At 58.7% G+C, this 18,087-nt stretch overlaps 2 protein-coding genes across 2 annotated transcripts; both read right to left on the bottom strand.

The window, feature by feature from the left end:
* Window positions 1-1,006: 1,006 nt before the first annotated feature.
* VOLCADRAFT_117922 (uncharacterized protein) lies at window positions 1,007-8,138 on the bottom strand (the record flags this gene model as incomplete). Its single annotated transcript, XM_002951649.1, has 13 exons — window positions 1,007-1,105; window positions 1,668-1,731; window positions 2,002-2,102; window positions 2,620-2,664; window positions 3,121-3,162; window positions 3,401-3,520; window positions 4,137-4,325; window positions 4,709-4,839; window positions 5,183-5,291; window positions 5,712-5,760; window positions 6,433-6,579; window positions 7,107-7,180; window positions 8,037-8,138. The coding sequence occupies 13 exons, from the start codon at window positions 8,136-8,138 to the stop codon at window positions 1,007-1,009; spliced, it is 1,272 nt and encodes a 423-aa protein (XP_002951695.1).
* A 7,309-nt stretch (window positions 8,139-15,447) lies between these two features.
* On the bottom strand, window positions 15,448-18,087 carry VOLCADRAFT_61650 (uncharacterized protein; the record flags this gene model as incomplete). Its single annotated transcript, XM_002951648.1, has 3 exons — window positions 15,448-15,656; window positions 15,897-16,080; window positions 17,911-18,087. Coding segments are annotated over 3 exons (570 nt in total), but the record flags the coding sequence as incomplete, so codon positions are not given.

Raw genomic sequence — 18,087 nt, 5'->3', positions numbered from 1 at the left:
CCAGCAGGTGCCGTCCGCTGTAGACACTGGACTCGCGGCTGTAAGTGATCCCGGTCCTCTAGATGTACCACACCGCGACGCGATAGGATAGCAAGGCGAGGCCGCCAATTACACGTTTCTAAGATGCGTCATCGCCCACATACCTGCAAACCTATTTAACACGTTTTCTACAGTCCTGAGAAATCTGACGGCCCTAAAGCTCTCATTACAGCTGGTCATGTGCCAAGTGCGTGGATGAGCGTGTGGACCTTTAGATTGCCGGGTCGCAACGAACTCGTTGTATGCAGCAGCTAATCAAGGAGCCGAAGAAGAAGTGGTGTCACGAACAGGGGGCGAGGGTCCACTCGCGGCCGCCTAGAGCCCTTGGACAACACGTCCGTGAACAACCCTCATTCGCGGCTCGGCCGAACTCGTGTGGCGTGCCGAAACCTACCAACTCATGCAGCTTTACCGCATCTGCGTGTGGAAGCACTTATGCAAACAGCCAGCCAGTTACGCCCGCCATGCCACGGGCCTAATAGTCGACTTGCTTCCCCACCGGTGCCTGCTCCGCTCTCCGCTCCACACCTGCCTGCCAGGCGCTCCCCAACCCCACTCATCTACACACCCGTTGCAGACCGCCATAGCTCCCCCGATTGCGCAGCACAACCGCTAAGCCTCCTTAGCCTCCATCTTGGGCGCCCCGCTGAAACGCCGCCCCCTCACCGTCGTGGCGGCTCCTTTCTCTTTCCCTGTCCACTGTTCGTCCCAAAACCCCCAACGCACACACAAAACCACATGTAAGGGACCATCAAGTGGAAAAGGATTTTACAGGCGCGCCATGGATGGCGGACGCCGCCTCTTAGGGCCCCAATCCATCCAGCCACCCATGCAGTGGGTTCCCGCTGCGTAGGCGGCTGGATAGATCTGGCTGGTCTTGTCCCGGCGCTGTTAAACAGACCAAGTGGTGAGTAGTTCATCGCGGCTGGATTCTGTCCTTGCTGAGCAGTGTACCAGGCGACTGTAGCTAGGCCAACCCCTGGCGCCAGCTGCTGGGGTACATCTTCATCGCTAGGATGTCCCGCATCTGGATGCCGCGATCCTTGGGCAGGTCGGCCACAGTCGCCTGCATGGCCAGCCAGCCGGAAGTAAAGGAGAAGGGGGACAAACTTGGAGGCGCTTAAGGGAGCTGATAAAAAGACAAGGAAAAACAGAATAGTGGAACACAGGAGGGACAAAGAGGGGGAAGAGCAGAGAGGAAGAAAACATATAAGAAAATAATCTTCATTGTAAGTGAAGGCCGCGCGCGATACATTCCCTATTTCAGCGCGCTGCTCAGTCAGTATAGCGCCGGTCGGTCGCCGGGTAAACTGGCAGACTAATTCTCCTTGCTTGCATTTCCGAGTCGAGCCTCCTGATTCGTCGGAATGAGAGGTCGCAAAGCAGCGAGCCCCTTAGGCTCCACCGCGAGCTAGAGCTAGGAAACGCCGGCCACACCGCTAAGGTGGCAGCCCACCAGCGTTAAGTTTCATCTGCGGACCGGCGCTACATCGCATGGTCTGTTCTTCTCTCCTCTACCACCCAGCCCACACCTCTCCCCCGGCCGCATGCCAGCTTTCGCCCCCGCGGGGGCTGTGTGTGTCATGCACCCCCCCACGCGGAAAGCCGCCTCCCCCCCCCTCACCGACCTGCATGTAGCCGTCCCCGAATAAGTTGTTGTACTCAGAGATAGCTTTAGCGAAGAATAGCGCCCTGGGCGGCAGCAGCAGTGGCAGCAGTGGGAGAAGAGACAGCAATTCAGAGAAGCACATCAAAGTCAGTGCGGCTGCAATTCAGAGCTCTCGTGGCCCGCATGTGCACCGACCATCGAGGACCCCTTTTGCGGATGAGGACCGCGGCCTAGGCCGCAAGTGCAGCGACCAACCGCCAACCTCACCTCTTAGAAACCCAACCCGCTAGAAACCGACAGCACCATACCACCACCATCACCATACCACCACCACCACCACCACCGCCGCCCACCTGGATCGCTGCGACAGGTACTTGTATGCGAACTGCTGTGCCTCCTCGATCATCTTGCGCGCCTTCTCTTGAGACGAGGGCCGGAGTGCGTCCTTAACCTCCTTCAGAACGGGGGGAGCGGGAGGGGAAGTGGAGGACAAGGAGGACACCAAGTGACAAGGAAGAAGGGGGACTACCCGCGGGGCAGGGGGGGGAGAAAGGCGGGCAACGGGATGGAGCACCAGGAAGCGCATGTTAATCTGGACGGCTAGGGAGGCTAGGTGTGGCAAGGCGGGAGTGGGAAGCAGACAGAGCTTCGGCAGGGGGAATGTGGGCAGGGTGGGTATTCAGCGGCCAAGGGAAGCTGGGGGTGAGGAGATCCCCCAATTCTTCTGTAGAGGGATACGATGGAAAGCCCTAGGGTATCCGAAGGCATATTGGAAATAAGGAAAGGTGTACAAGGTATGCTCCCCCCTTCATCGGCCCTAAGGACCGGCCACAAAAACGGGTCACAGGCAGGGGCCCCGACTCGCTCTGCGCTCTGCAAACAGACAGGGAGGCTAAGGACGCTGGTTTCCCTACCCCCTCACGCTCGTCCTCCCGTTTTTCCCTTCGCCACTGGAATTCCATGCCACCCACCTCGGCTGCAGACCCCGGTTCGAATTCCAGAAAGTGCACACCGGCCTGGGAATAGTGTGTGGTTCGGAAACAGGTGACGACAAAAGGGCAGTGATAATGATGATGCGCAATCGGCGGTGTACGAGTGCAGGCAGAACAGCAGGGAATGCAATCATGTGGCAAGGGCGGCAAGTCAGCCCCGGGCCCTGTCCCAGGTGTCTCGCACTACTGCAAATTAAATTACTGTGCGGTGGCCATGATGCAGACGAAATGGAAAGTAAGCCCCCAGCAAAAAGGGCATCGCTTCGCTGCGCCACCGCGGTTTGGTGATTAAGTATTCCAACAAAAACAAAACGACATCGGTAAGGTGGCCATTTGGGCCACCGTGCGACACCGCGCTTACGGCGGCCACACAGGAGCAGGTCCCCGATCCCCTAGTCCCCCAGATCGGATCGGCCCCTGTTCCCTTCCTCTCACCAGTCCGCCTTTCCCACCCCGAACCCGATCACCCCGACGACCCACCTGCAGCGCCCGGTAGTAATATTCGTACCAGTAGGATCGACCCTGGCAGCGCCGGATGGGGAGTTCAGGAGGAGCGACTTGGTAAGTCGGTACCCGGGGAGGTGAGAAACAAGGATAATAGATAGGAAAAGTGTGGCTTCTCTGCGACGGCCCCTCTCTCCCCCCACATCGCCTTCCGCCTCGCACGTCACATGAAAACACGCGCACTACTCCCGCTCGGCGGTTTTGGTTTTTACCCCAAGCCTCCCCTTTTCTCCTCCCCTTTCCCCACCGCCCGCACCTTCAGCACCAGGGAATTGGTGTGCAGCAGCGACGCCAGTCCAGGATTTGCGGTTTGGTAATCGCATGACAGGACCACCAGATAGCGAGCCAGCTCCTCGGGTGGGGGGGGCCGAGCAGCCTGCAGCAGGAACCCCAAATGGGTTGTGGTGGTGGTGGAGGTGGAGGTATTGTTAGGGTTGAGGTAAGGGGGGGCTTAAAAGGGCATTGCGGGAGGAGGGGAGAGCTCGTGTAGGAGAGGTTGAACATGTGGGAATGTTGGGGGGACGTTTACGCGGTACTGTGGTGTGCTGCGGCTGCTGATGTGCTCCCCACTCCCTCGCGTGGACACGAGGGGTGAGGTGCACCCCCGGGGGGACCGACCCGGGGGGGAACACGTGTGAGTGAAAGAGAGGGTTCCTGAGGTGACTGTGTGTGTGTATGCCTGGCAGGTGTGTGTCTGTGTGAGAGAGAGAGAGAGAGAGGGAGAGGGGGAGAGAGACTGTCTTTGCGGCACATTCCTGTGGCCCATTCCTGCCTGCCTGCCTGCCAGGCAGTCGATCTAAGTGCCCGAGGGGTTGGGGGATTGTGGCAACGTTTCAGAGTGTGTGCGAGCGAGCGACAGACAGACAGACATATAGCGATGGAAAGCCATCGGACGACGAGATGAGGATATGTACGGGGGGCCGCACAGCACCGGTGCGTAGCAGCCCGCCCACCCACTCGCCGCACCCAGCCACCCTGTGTCACCCACTCACAATGCCCGAGACGTGGGCGGCCTTGGCCGCGTTCCTCTCCTTACTGCTGCTCATCAGCTCCTCCGAGTCAAGGACCTTGATGTACTGCGCCATGAAGTCCTCGCGGGCGAATCGGTGAACCAGAGAGCGACAGCTGCTCTCAGCGCCCACCGCCTCGTCCGTGTACGACGCCATGGCGCCCTGCAGGATCTGCCGTACATAGTCGTACACGCATGGACGCGTATGCACACGTACATACGATATTAGGCCAGGCAGAGGGCAAGGATGAGCGCAAAATTGCACATGTTTCTCTAGTCTTTATTCAAATTCAGTCAAAAACATGAACTGTTCGTGCGCAGCGCCGTCTGGCCCTGGCTTATCTGTAAGGTGGGCTCTGGCGAGGAGTACCTTGTTGCCCCTGGAATCTCTTCATCATCTGCTTTAATGATGCCTGTTGTTGTTTTTGCGCTATTCGGGCATCATCATCGGATCGGGATGATCGCTAGGCCCGGGGCCTAGGGCCCCAGGCCGTGACTGTAAATACAAACGTAAACGTCCAACATGCATGCCGTAGTCGTACATGCCGTACACACCTTCTTGTCCAGGGGATAGTCGACTAGCTGCTCAAAGGGGTACGACATCAGCGGGATGAGCAGATCGTCGCTGTACGGCCGGCCGTTGCGGATGTCCTTTATGGCTGAGAACACTGGCACATGGCAGTAGCCTGGCAGCGGGCAGCGGCGGTGGAGGGGTTTGGGGTGAGGTGGGATGAGATAGCTGGATGACACCGAGGAGGAGGAGAAGGAGGTGGGAAGGGAGGGAGGGAATGCGGGACGGCGACAGAGACGTTAAAACCCGCCTCCCAAACTCCTCCTCCACGGGCCGCCAAGGGCCGCCACGTGACTGTCCTCGTACACACCTCCAAGCCGCCCACGAGCCCCCGCAAGCCTACCTACCTACCTACCTACCTGGCAGTATCGTCCTCATCCACCCAATGAACATCGACCCCACAACCAACTCGCACCAAATTCCAGACCCCCCCACCCCCTGCCCCCACCCGCACCCACCCAACGTGCACACGGGCACGTCCCGGGTGTTCAGGATGAAGACCGTGTCCTCCAGCTGTATGTGCCCCTCGTCCTGGTACCGCTGAAGCTCCGAAACCACCGAGTCAAGCTGAGTGGTGGGTACGACAACGGCAAGCAGGAGGCAGGGCGAGGTGGGGACGTGGCGACAGAGAGCACAAGGAGGAGGCGGAGGCGGAGGAGGTGGGGGAGTGGAGGAGGGCACAGGCAGGCTGCGCGGGGGCCGAGTTCCGGAGCGGCCAGAGTGGGGTCTTGGTGGTGGTGGCGTGTGGGTGGGGAACATTGAGTTTGCCAGCAGAACAGGGTAGTGTATGTATGTATGTGCGAAAGTGGATACGTTGATCGTGCACACGGTCACCTAGGTCAGGCACGGCAGCCACATGTCACCGCCCTATGACGGGTACGCACTGGTGAGCAATAAACAATCAGGAGTTGTATATTTAGGTGGGGATATTTAGGTGTGTCCAACAGCCTCACACACACACACACATGCACGCGCGCGCGCACCTACCCTAATTCTATAGGCTGATGCAAAGTCCTCAAACGTAATGCTGTGCACCCTGCGTAAAAAATGCGGCAATGGCACCCAGGACTTGGAATCTGCCGGCGGATACGGCCGGCCGTGTATACAAGTATGGTCGTGTGGGTGCGTGTGTGTGTGTGGGGGGAGATCAGGGAAGCAGTGGATGTGCTTGAAGAGAAAGAGAAAGAGAGAGGAAGGGGTGTGTGTGTAGAGGAGGATCCAACATACATACATACATACATATGCGCGCATTATCTCGCTGATTAAGGAGATCTACAAGTAATGAGCGATATGTACTTCGGGTTTCCTTTCCTCGTCACCCTGCATGCTGCTCCTCACCCGACGGCCCCCCCCCCCAGGGAACTAGACCGTGGGGGTCTTCTCCCCACTGCCGCTGGTGCAACCAGCGGCCACATCCGGGTAGCTATCAGGGGCTGACAACGGTAACCACCACCGTGCCACAGTTGCCGGCACCGGCCACGTCTGGCGTATCTTTACACACATACACACGCGCGCACGCGCGCAGACATACGCGTCGTGAGCTGAAGCTCCCTCCATGTGGCGCTAATGTCCCCCAAACACCTGCACCCGCGCCTAGCCCGGCCCAGGTCTCAAACCTCGGGCTCCCGTCCCTGCCTTGCATGGGTCCCGTTTCCGTCCCACCCCCATCCCCGCATCCCACCCCCCCAACAACAGCTCTCCGTCTCACTTGCCGCTCCGCACCACCACCACTGCAGTGCCCCTCTTAATCCGGGTGGAGTTCAGGTGGTACTTCCTGAGCTGGTTGGCGATACCCAGCGCGGAGGGCAGTCGTACACGGGCACGAAACACCGCCACGTCGGGGTACAGACTCGCGCTGGCATGGCGGGGAAAAGGATCGGGAGGCGCCACCAAAGGCGGGGAGGGGGAAGGGGAACAGCTGACACGGGCATGGTTAGATATGGGTAGACATGATGTAATCATGACAAGCTGAGAGGTCGGGGTTGGGAGAGAACGGGTTGCGACAGGGCCATGCGGCCACTTGGGACTGGCGTGGCGACTCAGATATGCGGATGGGGCATCATTCGTCCAGATCTTTTTGGGGAGGCGAAAGAGGGCCTGAGGGGGCCCGAGGGAAGTGGCCATGAGAGGATGGGAGACAAGGGGGACGGAGTTTTGGGACGCGGGTTGGGACGCCTCTCCTGCTGGCCTGTCCCCAGCACCGGCAGCAGCAGTCACCGCCTCACCGCCGCCACCACGCGACGGCACACACGCGGGGAGGGTAACTCCCTTGCAGCTTCCAGTCTTTGCATTGGCCGCGTCATCGCGATGGCGTTGCGTTACAATGCGCAGCAGCCTAGTGCATTGCACTGCCGGGCAATGCACGCGGTCGGGGGCTCTTACTTGTAAAGCGGTTCCAGCGCCTCGTGCGTCCAGCCCCTCTCCCATCCTGGCTTGTCCGTCATGAACTGGACGTCCTAGGAGAGTTAGTGGTGGGAGGGGGTAATGGGATGGGTGCGGTGTGTGCGTGTGTGTGTGGGGGGGAAGATGGGGGGGGGAGATGGGGGGGGAGATGAGCCATGAAGGAACGAAGTGAAGGTGATGCCAAGGAGGATAAACTGATACGCCGGAAGTGTATGTCAGAAGTAGCTAATTGGTGCGGTGGGGGGGGGTTCAGGACAGCGAGGCGGCTGGTCAACACGCGGACGCGGGAGGGTGGGGGTTGCGGGGATCGGGTGCGGGAAGATAGCTAGGAGGTGTGTTACGGCATGAGGCAGACAGGGGGCGCTGGTTCGGGTGGAACTTTCGGAATGGAAGATTCGGTGGATGGGAGTGGAGGAGGACGGAACAGTAAAGGAGGAGATGGAGGATGACAACGGCGGATGAGGACAAGCTGGGGAGGGGATATTGTCCGAAGGCCATCAGGGCCGTCTGTGGGGCGTGGGAGGAGGGCCAGTGGTCATAGGATGCGGGACGTGAAGGAAAGTCGGGTTGAGAAAGCTGGTCAAAAGGAGAGCAAGTGATAATAGGTGGGAAAGGGACGGGGTGGTCGGGAGGATGGGCACGGCCGTGGCACAGGCATGGGCGCAAGCGTGGCCAGCGTGACAGGGGGTTGCCGCAGCGCTCGGCAATGCTACGGCCACAACCTTGCTGACACGTCCTCCACCCATTCAAGCCATATAAAAAAAGGTCCTTAATATGCAATTTCAACCTCCAAAATTCGCGAATACCTTTAGAGAAGGCCTCAAATAGCATATCAAACAGCCGCATTCGTCAGCATACATGCGCAGTGCAATTAATCAGAAGTATAGAATATTAAGGATTTCCCCGTACCGGTTCTGGTGTCTGGGCCCCGTCCTGCTGTTCGGCGAACACTGCACCGACGGTGAACAAGACCTCCAGCACAACAAGCCACTTGAAAGCCTTTAGATCCATACTTATATACTGATTTATGAGCTGATTGGACTTGCCGGCACAGTCATAAATTGAAACATGGCTGACAACATCGCTACTAACTGTCACGCTCGCCTATTGCATGTGGAGGTAATAAAATTTGTTTCTACATAGAGATAGGGATTTCCTCAAACAGACCATCGCGGAGCCTAGCAAGCGCAAGCGAGGCAAGTGTATTAGTATCAGGCGACGTAACAAGTAATGTTGTGCTGAAGAGCATGCAACATCACCTCATCAGCAAGTGCACATCCATGGGTGATGTGGCTCATCGCCATGCCTTTGAGTAACAAGCGGGGCCGTACTGCGGCCCGACGAGCATAACGAGACCGTACTTCTTCACTCCTGGCACTCCTGGTACTTCTTCACTCCTGGCACTCCTGGCACTCCTGGTACTTCTTCACTCCTGGTACTTCTTCACTCCTGGCACTCCTGGCCTGGCACTCCTGGCTTCTTCACTCCTGGACCGTACTTCTTCACTCCTGGACTCCGTACTTCTTCACTCCTGGCATAACGAGACCGTACCTCTTCACTCCTGGACCGTACTTCTTCACTCCTGCCACTCCTCCGCTCCACTTCAGAGGCATGCGGCATTTCCCCCAATCCATCACAAACAGTCGACATAGTCCCTGAGCGTAACAGACGCAATTTATCTTCCCTGTTCCTAGCGTCCAGTCTTCTTCGACCCTGTACCTTACGTGATCACCTGTGGGACCCTATGCCGCCTCCCACGGCATAGACTTCCACTTGAACTTGGCTACACCCCTTGTAACTTGCTTAGCTTATCCATTATTTACTTGCGATCTGGCACCGGACTGGCTGTTATGCTGCCCGCTGTGCTGAACTCATCCTCCACGTACGGGAGCCGCTGCACGGGAGGCGCAGTAGCAGTACCGTTCCGTTGACCAGCAGCACCAAGTACCAGGAGCGGGGCGCTGTGTGCATATCATTGCAATCCTCCACTCTGCCACAACGGCTTACAACTGCAGAGCAATCTCGACAGCGTCTCGACGGGGTTTAATCAGGGCCGTGGCCACAAAAGCCAAAAGTAAAAAGCCAGTCGCACATCTTCGTATGTAGGGGTTCAATCTTACATTTTTAATACAGCAGATTTCGACCCCCCGTCGCTGCCTTGTTACGAGAACGGCAGATGGACGCAGGAGGAGGATCGTCTCATACACAAGTTATGTAAGGAACGCGCGGCACTTAAACGCTATTGACTCCTCCTCCTCCTCCTTGCTCAGATGTAAGTAAAATTTGCTGATACGTAACTATTTTTCTACCAAGATCAGAAAATATACTCTGCAAGGGAAAACGTGAACGCTTGGAGGGCTGGCTAGCCGCGATTCCAGCGAATGCGGCGCAGGGTCGCTGCCTCCAGCGGGGCAAGCCCGCAGGCGCCTCTGTGCGCGAGAACGAAAAAATATCTATAAAACGTACGGCTATTGGGATGTCATCCGTCCGCGCCTCCCCCACAGCACACTGTCAACCCATGTGCGCATATCCACGCCTCCTTGCCTGCCTGCCTGTCTGCCTGCAAGAAATCAAAAGCTATATTTGGTGAGGTCGTCTGAAACGGGAAAGGGGGGAAGGGAGTTGCTATAGATTTTAGAGAGCTGGATCCTCACTCCAACGTAAGCCAGGGCATGACCACCTGCCCACAAGCACTTGCGTAATACGTTATAATCATCATCACAGTAACAGCAAAGCAACTCTTACCGACAACGATATCTCTAACCTATTAATTAATTAGCCGCATGTGGAGGCGCCATGCAGCAGCGAACAACAATAGCGCAACACATATGTGTATGAACAGATAGGTATGATAAACAAGAATAATATATTATTGACTTGGATTTGCTGTTTATCCCGCCGAACCATCGTCAAAACAGCGGTAGATAAAACTCTTGGCGCAGGATAAATAACGAATTCCAGGTAGCAGAGTTGTGTTGAGATTCGGCCAGAGCCAGAGCCGCGCATCCGGCCAGTCGTCGAGCCAGCCAGCAGACAGGCCTGCTTCTAAGCGAAACTCCTCAACCCGCGCACACAGCGCAAAAAACATCTCCACAAGTCCACAGACACATCCTCCCATGCTGCCCACGAAACAGCACGCCACGCACCAACGCCAGCAACTGCAGCGCGCGTAAAACCCCCTGCTCGCACCCCTGTGCAGCCTGCCGCCCGCCGCCTGCCCGTGTGGCCTGCCGACTGTCCTTATCAGCAAGCCCTGCCTTCAGCTCACGTACCACACGACACCACACAACACGAGACGAACCCTAGTAGCCGACCAACCAGGTCCAACAAGCATCTTATTAGCAAGACCTTGCCTTGCCGCCAGGCCAGGTTTCCAAGCAGGGGTGACAGCTACATAAACCGGTTCAAGGGTGGGCAAGGGGCAACAGGTCCATCCTCTGTCGCTTAGACGGAGCCATCCAAACCCCGCCGCGGCTCCGCACGTCTCCACACGGTCCCCGCCGCACCGCCATGCCAGTCTACCTGCAGCAACCCGTCACAAGACCATCTCGCCACCACGGAAATGCCACCGGGGAGGAGAGAGGGTGCGTGAAAAAAATCATTTGCGTAAGCGCACCTCAGCGCCAAGCTCGCCATCACATAGCCCGCCTCATGACCCAAACCTCCTTAACCGCGTTCACAAGAGGAGCCAAATTATGGCGTTTTTCCACTTGTTTCGTCCGTCATGCAAAACCCAGTATTGCCGAGCAGCTCGCTGTGGCGGAAACAAACACTACAGAACAAATTTGTTGTGGTGGTTGGGTTTGTATTGGATGTATGCACGAATGCGTGCACTTTGTCGCCTGGGAACCCTAACACCAGTTCGTCATGTTGTGTGTGTGCACAACTCCAAGAGCCTCAAGGCCAAGTTAACAACCATGAAACCTGAACCACAATCGGGCACGCACCGAGATGCGTCCCTCATACATCCCCTAGGAGCATGTAGCCCACTTCCGCTGAAAACCACTTCGCAAATCTGTCCTCGGTGTGTGTGTGTGTGTGTGTGTGTCTGTCTGTCTGTGTCGCTGTGTGCGAAAACACTGAAACCCTGGGGCCCCCCGAATAATATTCTGTCCTGCCTCCCCTGCCACCCCTGCCTCCGCACCGCATCAGCCCGGCCTCCATGTCTGGTCTTCCAGTGCACAAACTCACGTCACCACGTGCACGCAAAAAACCCGCCCTCATACCCCTCCATCCGTTTTCGTTCATCCGCACCCTCCCACACTGTACTCCTGGGCATTGAGTGCCACAGCGCAAAGTGCCCAAGTGCAACACACACAAGCACAACACAGAACAACGCAGCGCAACGATACACGCTCAAAATACTGTGCTTGCTGTGCTCACCGATTGTTGAAAGCTGCCGAAGCCTGCAGCTCATCGCCGGCCATCAACCCCGGCCGTTCAAATTTCAAACCCAGGACTTCGCCAGACATTCACCATCCCTTCAAGAATGCGATACCGCCCAACAGCAGGTACCTGAGATTGACCACGGCTACCGCTGCTGAACCAGAGCCGAAACAACTACGTATAGAAAAATGTAGTTGGTATTGCATTCGCATGCACCATCATGACACACAAACATATCTGGTCTCCGCACCCGCTCGCCTTCCCCTCGCGGCTACAGCCATGTTCACGGGCGCCAACAGAGCAACCCAGAACCCCGCCGCGGCCGCAGCTGCGGGGCTGCGGTTGCAGGACTGGAGCCGACGCGTAGGTCGGGCAAAATAAGCCCGCACAGGCGCCTGTGAATGGAGACATACAGAGCAACTCAAAAACACTTTTTTTCTGGATGGAATCCGTTATCCGAATATAGCAGAGCACAGCATCGGACAAGGCACATTGAAGATACGGAAGCACCGTTCGACGCGGCAGCGTGGCAATGGACAGAGCACAACCGAATCTTTCGACGCGCAGAAAACCGGTGTGGGTGTCGGGCGGGCTGGGAAAGGGGCAGTGCCCGCGCTGGTGTGCCGAACAAAATGGGGAAATACGACACACCCAGCCGCCGAGCGCGTTTCAATGTGTTTCCCTCCACGAAAATCAATCACATTCGCCGCGGCCTTTTTAATGGAGCTCTTTTGGCGAAATGTGCTGCTCGCATAGCCATTCCCCTTTTAAATATGCAGCTTTGGTTCTGGAAAATGACAGCCTTATGGCCAAATAATGCTCAAAAAAAGGCAAGCTCAACCCAACATGCCAGTAGGCGGAATTGAACACCTGTGCAATGCAGCATAGCATGAGGATCACGGCTGTATCAAAGGACAGTAGAAAATTCGCAGCCGTCGCCCAGCGGTAGCGATACGGGTAACATGATATTGATTACGGCAGGCAGTACTGCCGGCAGTCAGCAGCAGCGCGTGAAACCTACCACCACACTGCTAGACTTGCCTGTCCAGGGTGCCATACAGTTTACCCAATTTCAGGATACAGGTATCGTCGACGCTCGACGCTCCTCAATCCTCACATCGCACCGTGACTGTCAAGATACGGGGGGTCGCAGGTACCTCTCGTGGGCTCCAGGCGGCGCGGCGCAGTTCGCATACACACAGAAAGGTCTGACCTAGGGACATTACTTCAATTTGCATTAAAGTCCCGAGTTCAATGACTGGAAAAACCTCCGATATTGTCGGGAGCGTGAGAACAATGGCCAATCGGTCCATCAATTGTGGCCACGACACGCACGCTGTATTGGTGGCGATCGCTGAACCCTCTGCCTCTACGGATGATGATCGGGTGATAGGATGAGGAAGGATTCTAGAAGACAAGATCAACCGCCTTGGACCTGTAGTACGTATGGCGTGGTACAATAGGTAATGGTGGATGGTGCCGTAATGTGTTCAATCCTAGATGACGATCCAAATCTCCCAAGAGCCTCCCACTCTGTAACAACTACTACAACTACAACAACAACAACAGCAATGACAACTACAACAACAACAACATCAACAACACAGAAAGCAAAACGCAGGTTGCGGTCCTGCCTCAGAGAATTTCACATTTCATTACGCACCTGGCATGTTCCCTCGACGCGATGTCGATAAGAAAACACGCCACGAACGCAAGCGAGCGACGTCGCTTCACTTCTGGTGGATCTGCAAGTCTTCCGAACAGAAGATAAACGCCCAACTGATTCCAACCAACTGATCCTGGCGCAGGAAAAAAACATGATGTGGACCTGAAGGGAGAGCTCTTTTTAGCTTGGCCAAACGTTTCTAGGTCCGGCTCCGTCAACAACATCGCGAGCACGAAACAAAACAATCGGAACACCGCTTGCCGTGCTTGGGATAGGGCGCCGGGCGACGCTGGACACTTCACGACACAATTGTCGCACGTCCTCACACATGGACTGGGAAAAGGACTCGGGCAAACGCTGCAGCGTTGGGATGCGTCCCAGGCAAACTATACGGCCTTCTATTATGTGGCGCTGACCCACCCCTGGCGCTGACCCACCCCTGGCGCTGCCCACCCCTGGCGCTGCCCACCCCTGGCGCTGCCCACCATAACACCATATGCACGCATACCCCCCCACGCATGCATATCCTAGTCTAGGGTGCACATGACGCGCGCATAGACACATGATAAGGATTACCCAGCCTAAATAACAACACCGGTGGAACGCCGTGCCTGATACGCGATGGCCGTGCTTACTACACCCAGACCCTCTAGGGACCCCCAAGAGGAGCCCGCCGGCCCCACCCCCCAACCCACCCATCCCCCCGAAAACACACACATGCCGCGCATCTTGCCTACACTTCCAACCCGCCGTACTGCCTGGTGGTCTGCCCGCCCGAAATCCAGTCCGAGATGCTTCCCAACGTTTCCTTAGAACATAACTGCACCACTTCCAAATTTTGAACCGAACCTTCCATCCATCTGTCCATCAAACTTCCAACCATCCAACCGCCCAATCACCCATCCATCCATGCGCTTCCTTTTTCAGGCCGCCTTTCCCCCCCCCCCCATTCCGTTGCAGGGAACACAAATGTGTGTCGGCCCCTGATGAAGAAACGAGGCCCGTGGTGCAGGGCGAGGGTGGGAAGAGCCTAATACGCGGAGGGGGGGGAGGAGGCGGAGAAATGAAGTCCTTATCAGGGCAGGGCGGGTATCGCACCCAGAGCGTGGTCAAGAAGAAAATGGAAGCCATCCTCCGCCGGGCAAAAGGGCACCAAGCAGGGCCCTGTTGCACGGGGCGCTTTACAGAGGCCATTTGCCTGGAAGATGGAAGCCCAATGGCGGCCAAAGTGCGGTCGAGAACGGTGAAGAAAGAATTTCCCGAGTCAGTCGCAGTATATCTCTCAGTCTACCAGTCAAAACAGAGGAGAAGGAAAAGCTGATAAAAAAACCCGAACGGCACCTGCGATGCCGGGGCACCACCCATGCCCGCCTAGTAGTGCCACCACCGGCGGAAATCCAACTGCACGGCGACCCTCGGCAGCCCAACCCCCGAATCCCATTTCCTTAGTTTCCTAAAACGTCACACCACATATGCCAGCATGCAAATATATACCAATATCACGCGTTAACGGAAAAAAACGCCTGTTGCAGTTTCCAGCTAAAGTAGCTCTCCACCGACCCCTGTGTGTGCGTCGGCAGCCACCCAAGCACGAAGATGGCCCAGCTCGTCGCATCCCTCTTTTCTTTCTTCCCTCCTTTCCCATCCTGCATCTCACCGTGACCTTTCTCCCCCATCACACCCCACCCGGTCCTGGAACTTAACAAACTGAGGCGCGGCTGCCTAGAACGGCTCTAAAGCAGCGCCGCCACGCTTGTACGGCTGTACGGGTAGGTGGCCAGTGTACGGACTGGCAGGTTGGTGGTTGGAGTGCGAACCACGCGCATTGGGACCGTCAGAGATGGCGTTGGACTGGTTGCTTGACTCCGCTGTTGCCGTGACGGCGAACTGCATTGAGGCTGTAGTCATCGCGGCCGGCAGCGGCGGCGGCGGCTGCGCATACAGGTGCGCAGCGGAGCCGCTTGCATGGATGATCTTGTACGTCGACACGGCGTTAAACGAGCCGGATGGTCCACGGCTGCTGCGACGGCCAAAAGAGGCCTGCGTTGACAAGCCGCCGCCGCCACCGCCGCCGCCAGTGCTGCCACCTGAGCTGGTCGCCGTACGGAGCAACCGGATGCCAGCGGCCTCTGCCCACCGCGCCGCCACCTCGTTTTGCTCCCCCTGGAGCGGCAGAACGGCGACGGCAGTAATTGGTACGGTAGAGACCGCGCCAAACAGTGTGTGGCGCTCCCGCCACTGGTTCTGGAGCACGGCAGCGCTGCCCTGCAGCTCCGTTAGCCGCTGCAGCACCAGCGTAATCGTAGGTCGCGCCGCCGGGTCGCTCTGCCAGCAGTCCTCCACCAGCCGCCGCAGAGGCTCCGGAACCGCGGGTGAAAAGGCGGGACGCATGCCGCATGCTACCACCTTGTATGCCACCTCTGCAGGCCGTAACTTGCCGTACGGTTGCTCCCCGGTGGGTGATAGCATTCGCCAGACTGCAAGCGCGACAAACAGACAAACAAACAAACAAACACACAAGAGGTTATGGCAGTGGCCGACCCCTAAATCAATCAACGCCATAATGGCTACGACCTGTAACGCTGGAGGCAGCGGTGGCAGCTGGCAAAGAATTTTTACGGTTGGACAGCTGAATAGGATGGTCTCCCATCGCTCCACCCCGCACGACTGCTCCGAAACCCGACAGCAAACCCTCCACCCGCGGGAACCTCACTCACGCAGCACGCCCAGCGAGTACACATCGGATGATGGGTGCAACCGCCCCGACAGCAGCAGCTCTGGCGGCAGGTGCGCCACGTCAGCGCCTGAGCTGGCGCCGACAGCGTCTGCCACTTCAGGGGTCCACGGGCCCCCTGCGCACTCGGGCGGCATGCACGCCAGGCTGAGCCATGGGTCGGTCAACTTAGCCACGCGACGGATTACCGGCAGGGACACTGCCGACGGTGCGGAGCTGCGGCGGCCCTGATGACCAGCGATCGTGCACGTCACGCCGACGCCGGTACGACTGCGGCCGCCGCCGGCGGCGGCGGCGCTGCCGCCGCCAGTTGGCGTCGGCGGACCAGTGCTGCCTGCGCCGCCGCCGTTCGGCGACGGTGGCCCTGAGCTTCCAGCACCGGCGCCGTCGACTTGTAAGGCGATGACGCGTGGCGAGGCAATCGGCGCCGTACCGCTGCCGCCGGCGTTGCTGCCGCCGCCACCGACGACCGCGGGGTCGCTGGGCTCAGTGGGCGGCTGCACCGAGGTCAGCGGGGCCCCCGGTCCCGTGTCTTCATCCGGCAGAGGGGCCTGGGCTAAGGGAATTGCGAAAGGGGATCGTTCCATGGAAAAGCTTGAGGATGGCGCCCGAGGTGGCGTCGGCGTCGGCGGGGCCGCCACGCCCGAGGACCCCGCCGACGGCGGCGTCTTAGGGGCGTCCGTCGCCGTCAAGGCACTCCTCAGTCCACCAATGACGGGCGCCTTCCGTGAAGCAGGAGACGGCGCGCCAGCGGAGCCGCTGCCGCTGACGGCAACCGCAGCGCCGACGCCGCTGCCCGCCCTGCTGAACGCGGTGACAGCGGCGGCTACGCCGCCCCCGCCGGCGCCGCTGTTGCCGCCAGCGGCGGCATGGCTCGCCGCCGTCTCGGCTGTGTCAGCGGGCATTACAATATGTCTTCCCTCATGGGGAGACTCCGGCCATGCCGTCAGCCCAGACAACGCCTTGCTCATTAACGCCACATCATTTCCGGAACATGTGTTGGCCGCCGAAAGCGAGCCGTTACTCTGGCGGCGACTAAAAGGCGCGGCGGCGCTGCTGCCGCCACCGAATGCTACAGCCCCCCGCGACGGCTGCTGCTGCTGCTGTTGCACCGCATCGCTGCTGCTAACTCCGATTGCACGAGACAGAGCCGCCACCGCCGATGGTGTTAGGGCTGAACCTGCCAGACCTGCGCCGTCGGTGCCCGCGCCGCCGACGCCGGTCGAGCCCTCCATCGCTGCGCCGGACGTCGCGCTCGCGCCCGCTGTTGCTAGACTGCCGTACCGTATCGTGCCGCTGGTGCTGCCGCCAGCTGACGACTTGTTACCTCCGATTGCAAAAGGCTGACCCATGGGCCGCGCATTCGGGCTGAAATAGCAGTGGCCTAGAGTGCTGCCCAAGGCCTGGGACTGGAGGCTGCCGTTGACAAGGCGGTCGTCGACGCTGCCGGGCTCCAGACACCGCGCGCCGCCGCCGACGACATTGCCGCCGCCGACGACGACAGCGACGGACTGCGTGACGGTGGAAGCATAGGTGCTGCCCGTCATGAAACCGTTGGAGTATCGGAGGCTGTTGCTCCAAGCGTGCGCACTGCTGTCCTGCCCACCGGCACAGCTGACGCTTGCCGCATTGCCGCACGATGACAGGTTGGAGGCGGTTGTGCGCGGGTGTCCTACAATGCCAACGCCGGCACCTACGCCGGCGGCGCCAACACCAGCGCCAGGACCCTCCGTCACGTCACTGCGGCCGCCGGTGCTGCCGTACATCACTGCCAAACTCTCGTCAACGGTATGGCAACTACCCACCGCGACAGCAGCCGCCGATGTTATCTCCGCAGCCATAAGACCGCCGCCACCGCCGCCGGCGGCCCTGCCGCCGTCGCCGAACGACAGGCCCGTGACGTCAACGGCTGAGAGGTCGCCGGCCGCCGCCGCCGTCGCCAGGTCGGCTGTGGGCGCATCGGCGCCGCAGGCTCTGGAGGCGCTAGGGAGTACGACAGTCTGCATCATGACGTTCTCCGCACGAAGGTCGCCATGGCATAGATCCAGGGTGTGCAGGTAGGCCAGGCCCGACGCCACGTCATGCGCGATGGAAAGCACCTCGGCCTGGCGGGAAATAAGCATGTCAAGCGTCAATGCAGGCGTTACGGAGGCCCAGCGATGCCGGCTGCGCAT

The sequence above is a fragment of the Volvox carteri genome (assembly GCF_000143455.1).
Source record: "Volvox carteri f. nagariensis unplaced genomic scaffold VOLCAscaffold_25, whole genome shotgun sequence".
NCBI classification, from domain to species: domain Eukaryota; kingdom Viridiplantae; phylum Chlorophyta; class Chlorophyceae; order Chlamydomonadales; family Volvocaceae; genus Volvox; species Volvox carteri.
Note: the sequence above shows the minus strand (reverse complement) of the source record. Positions and strands in the feature narration are given on the sequence as shown.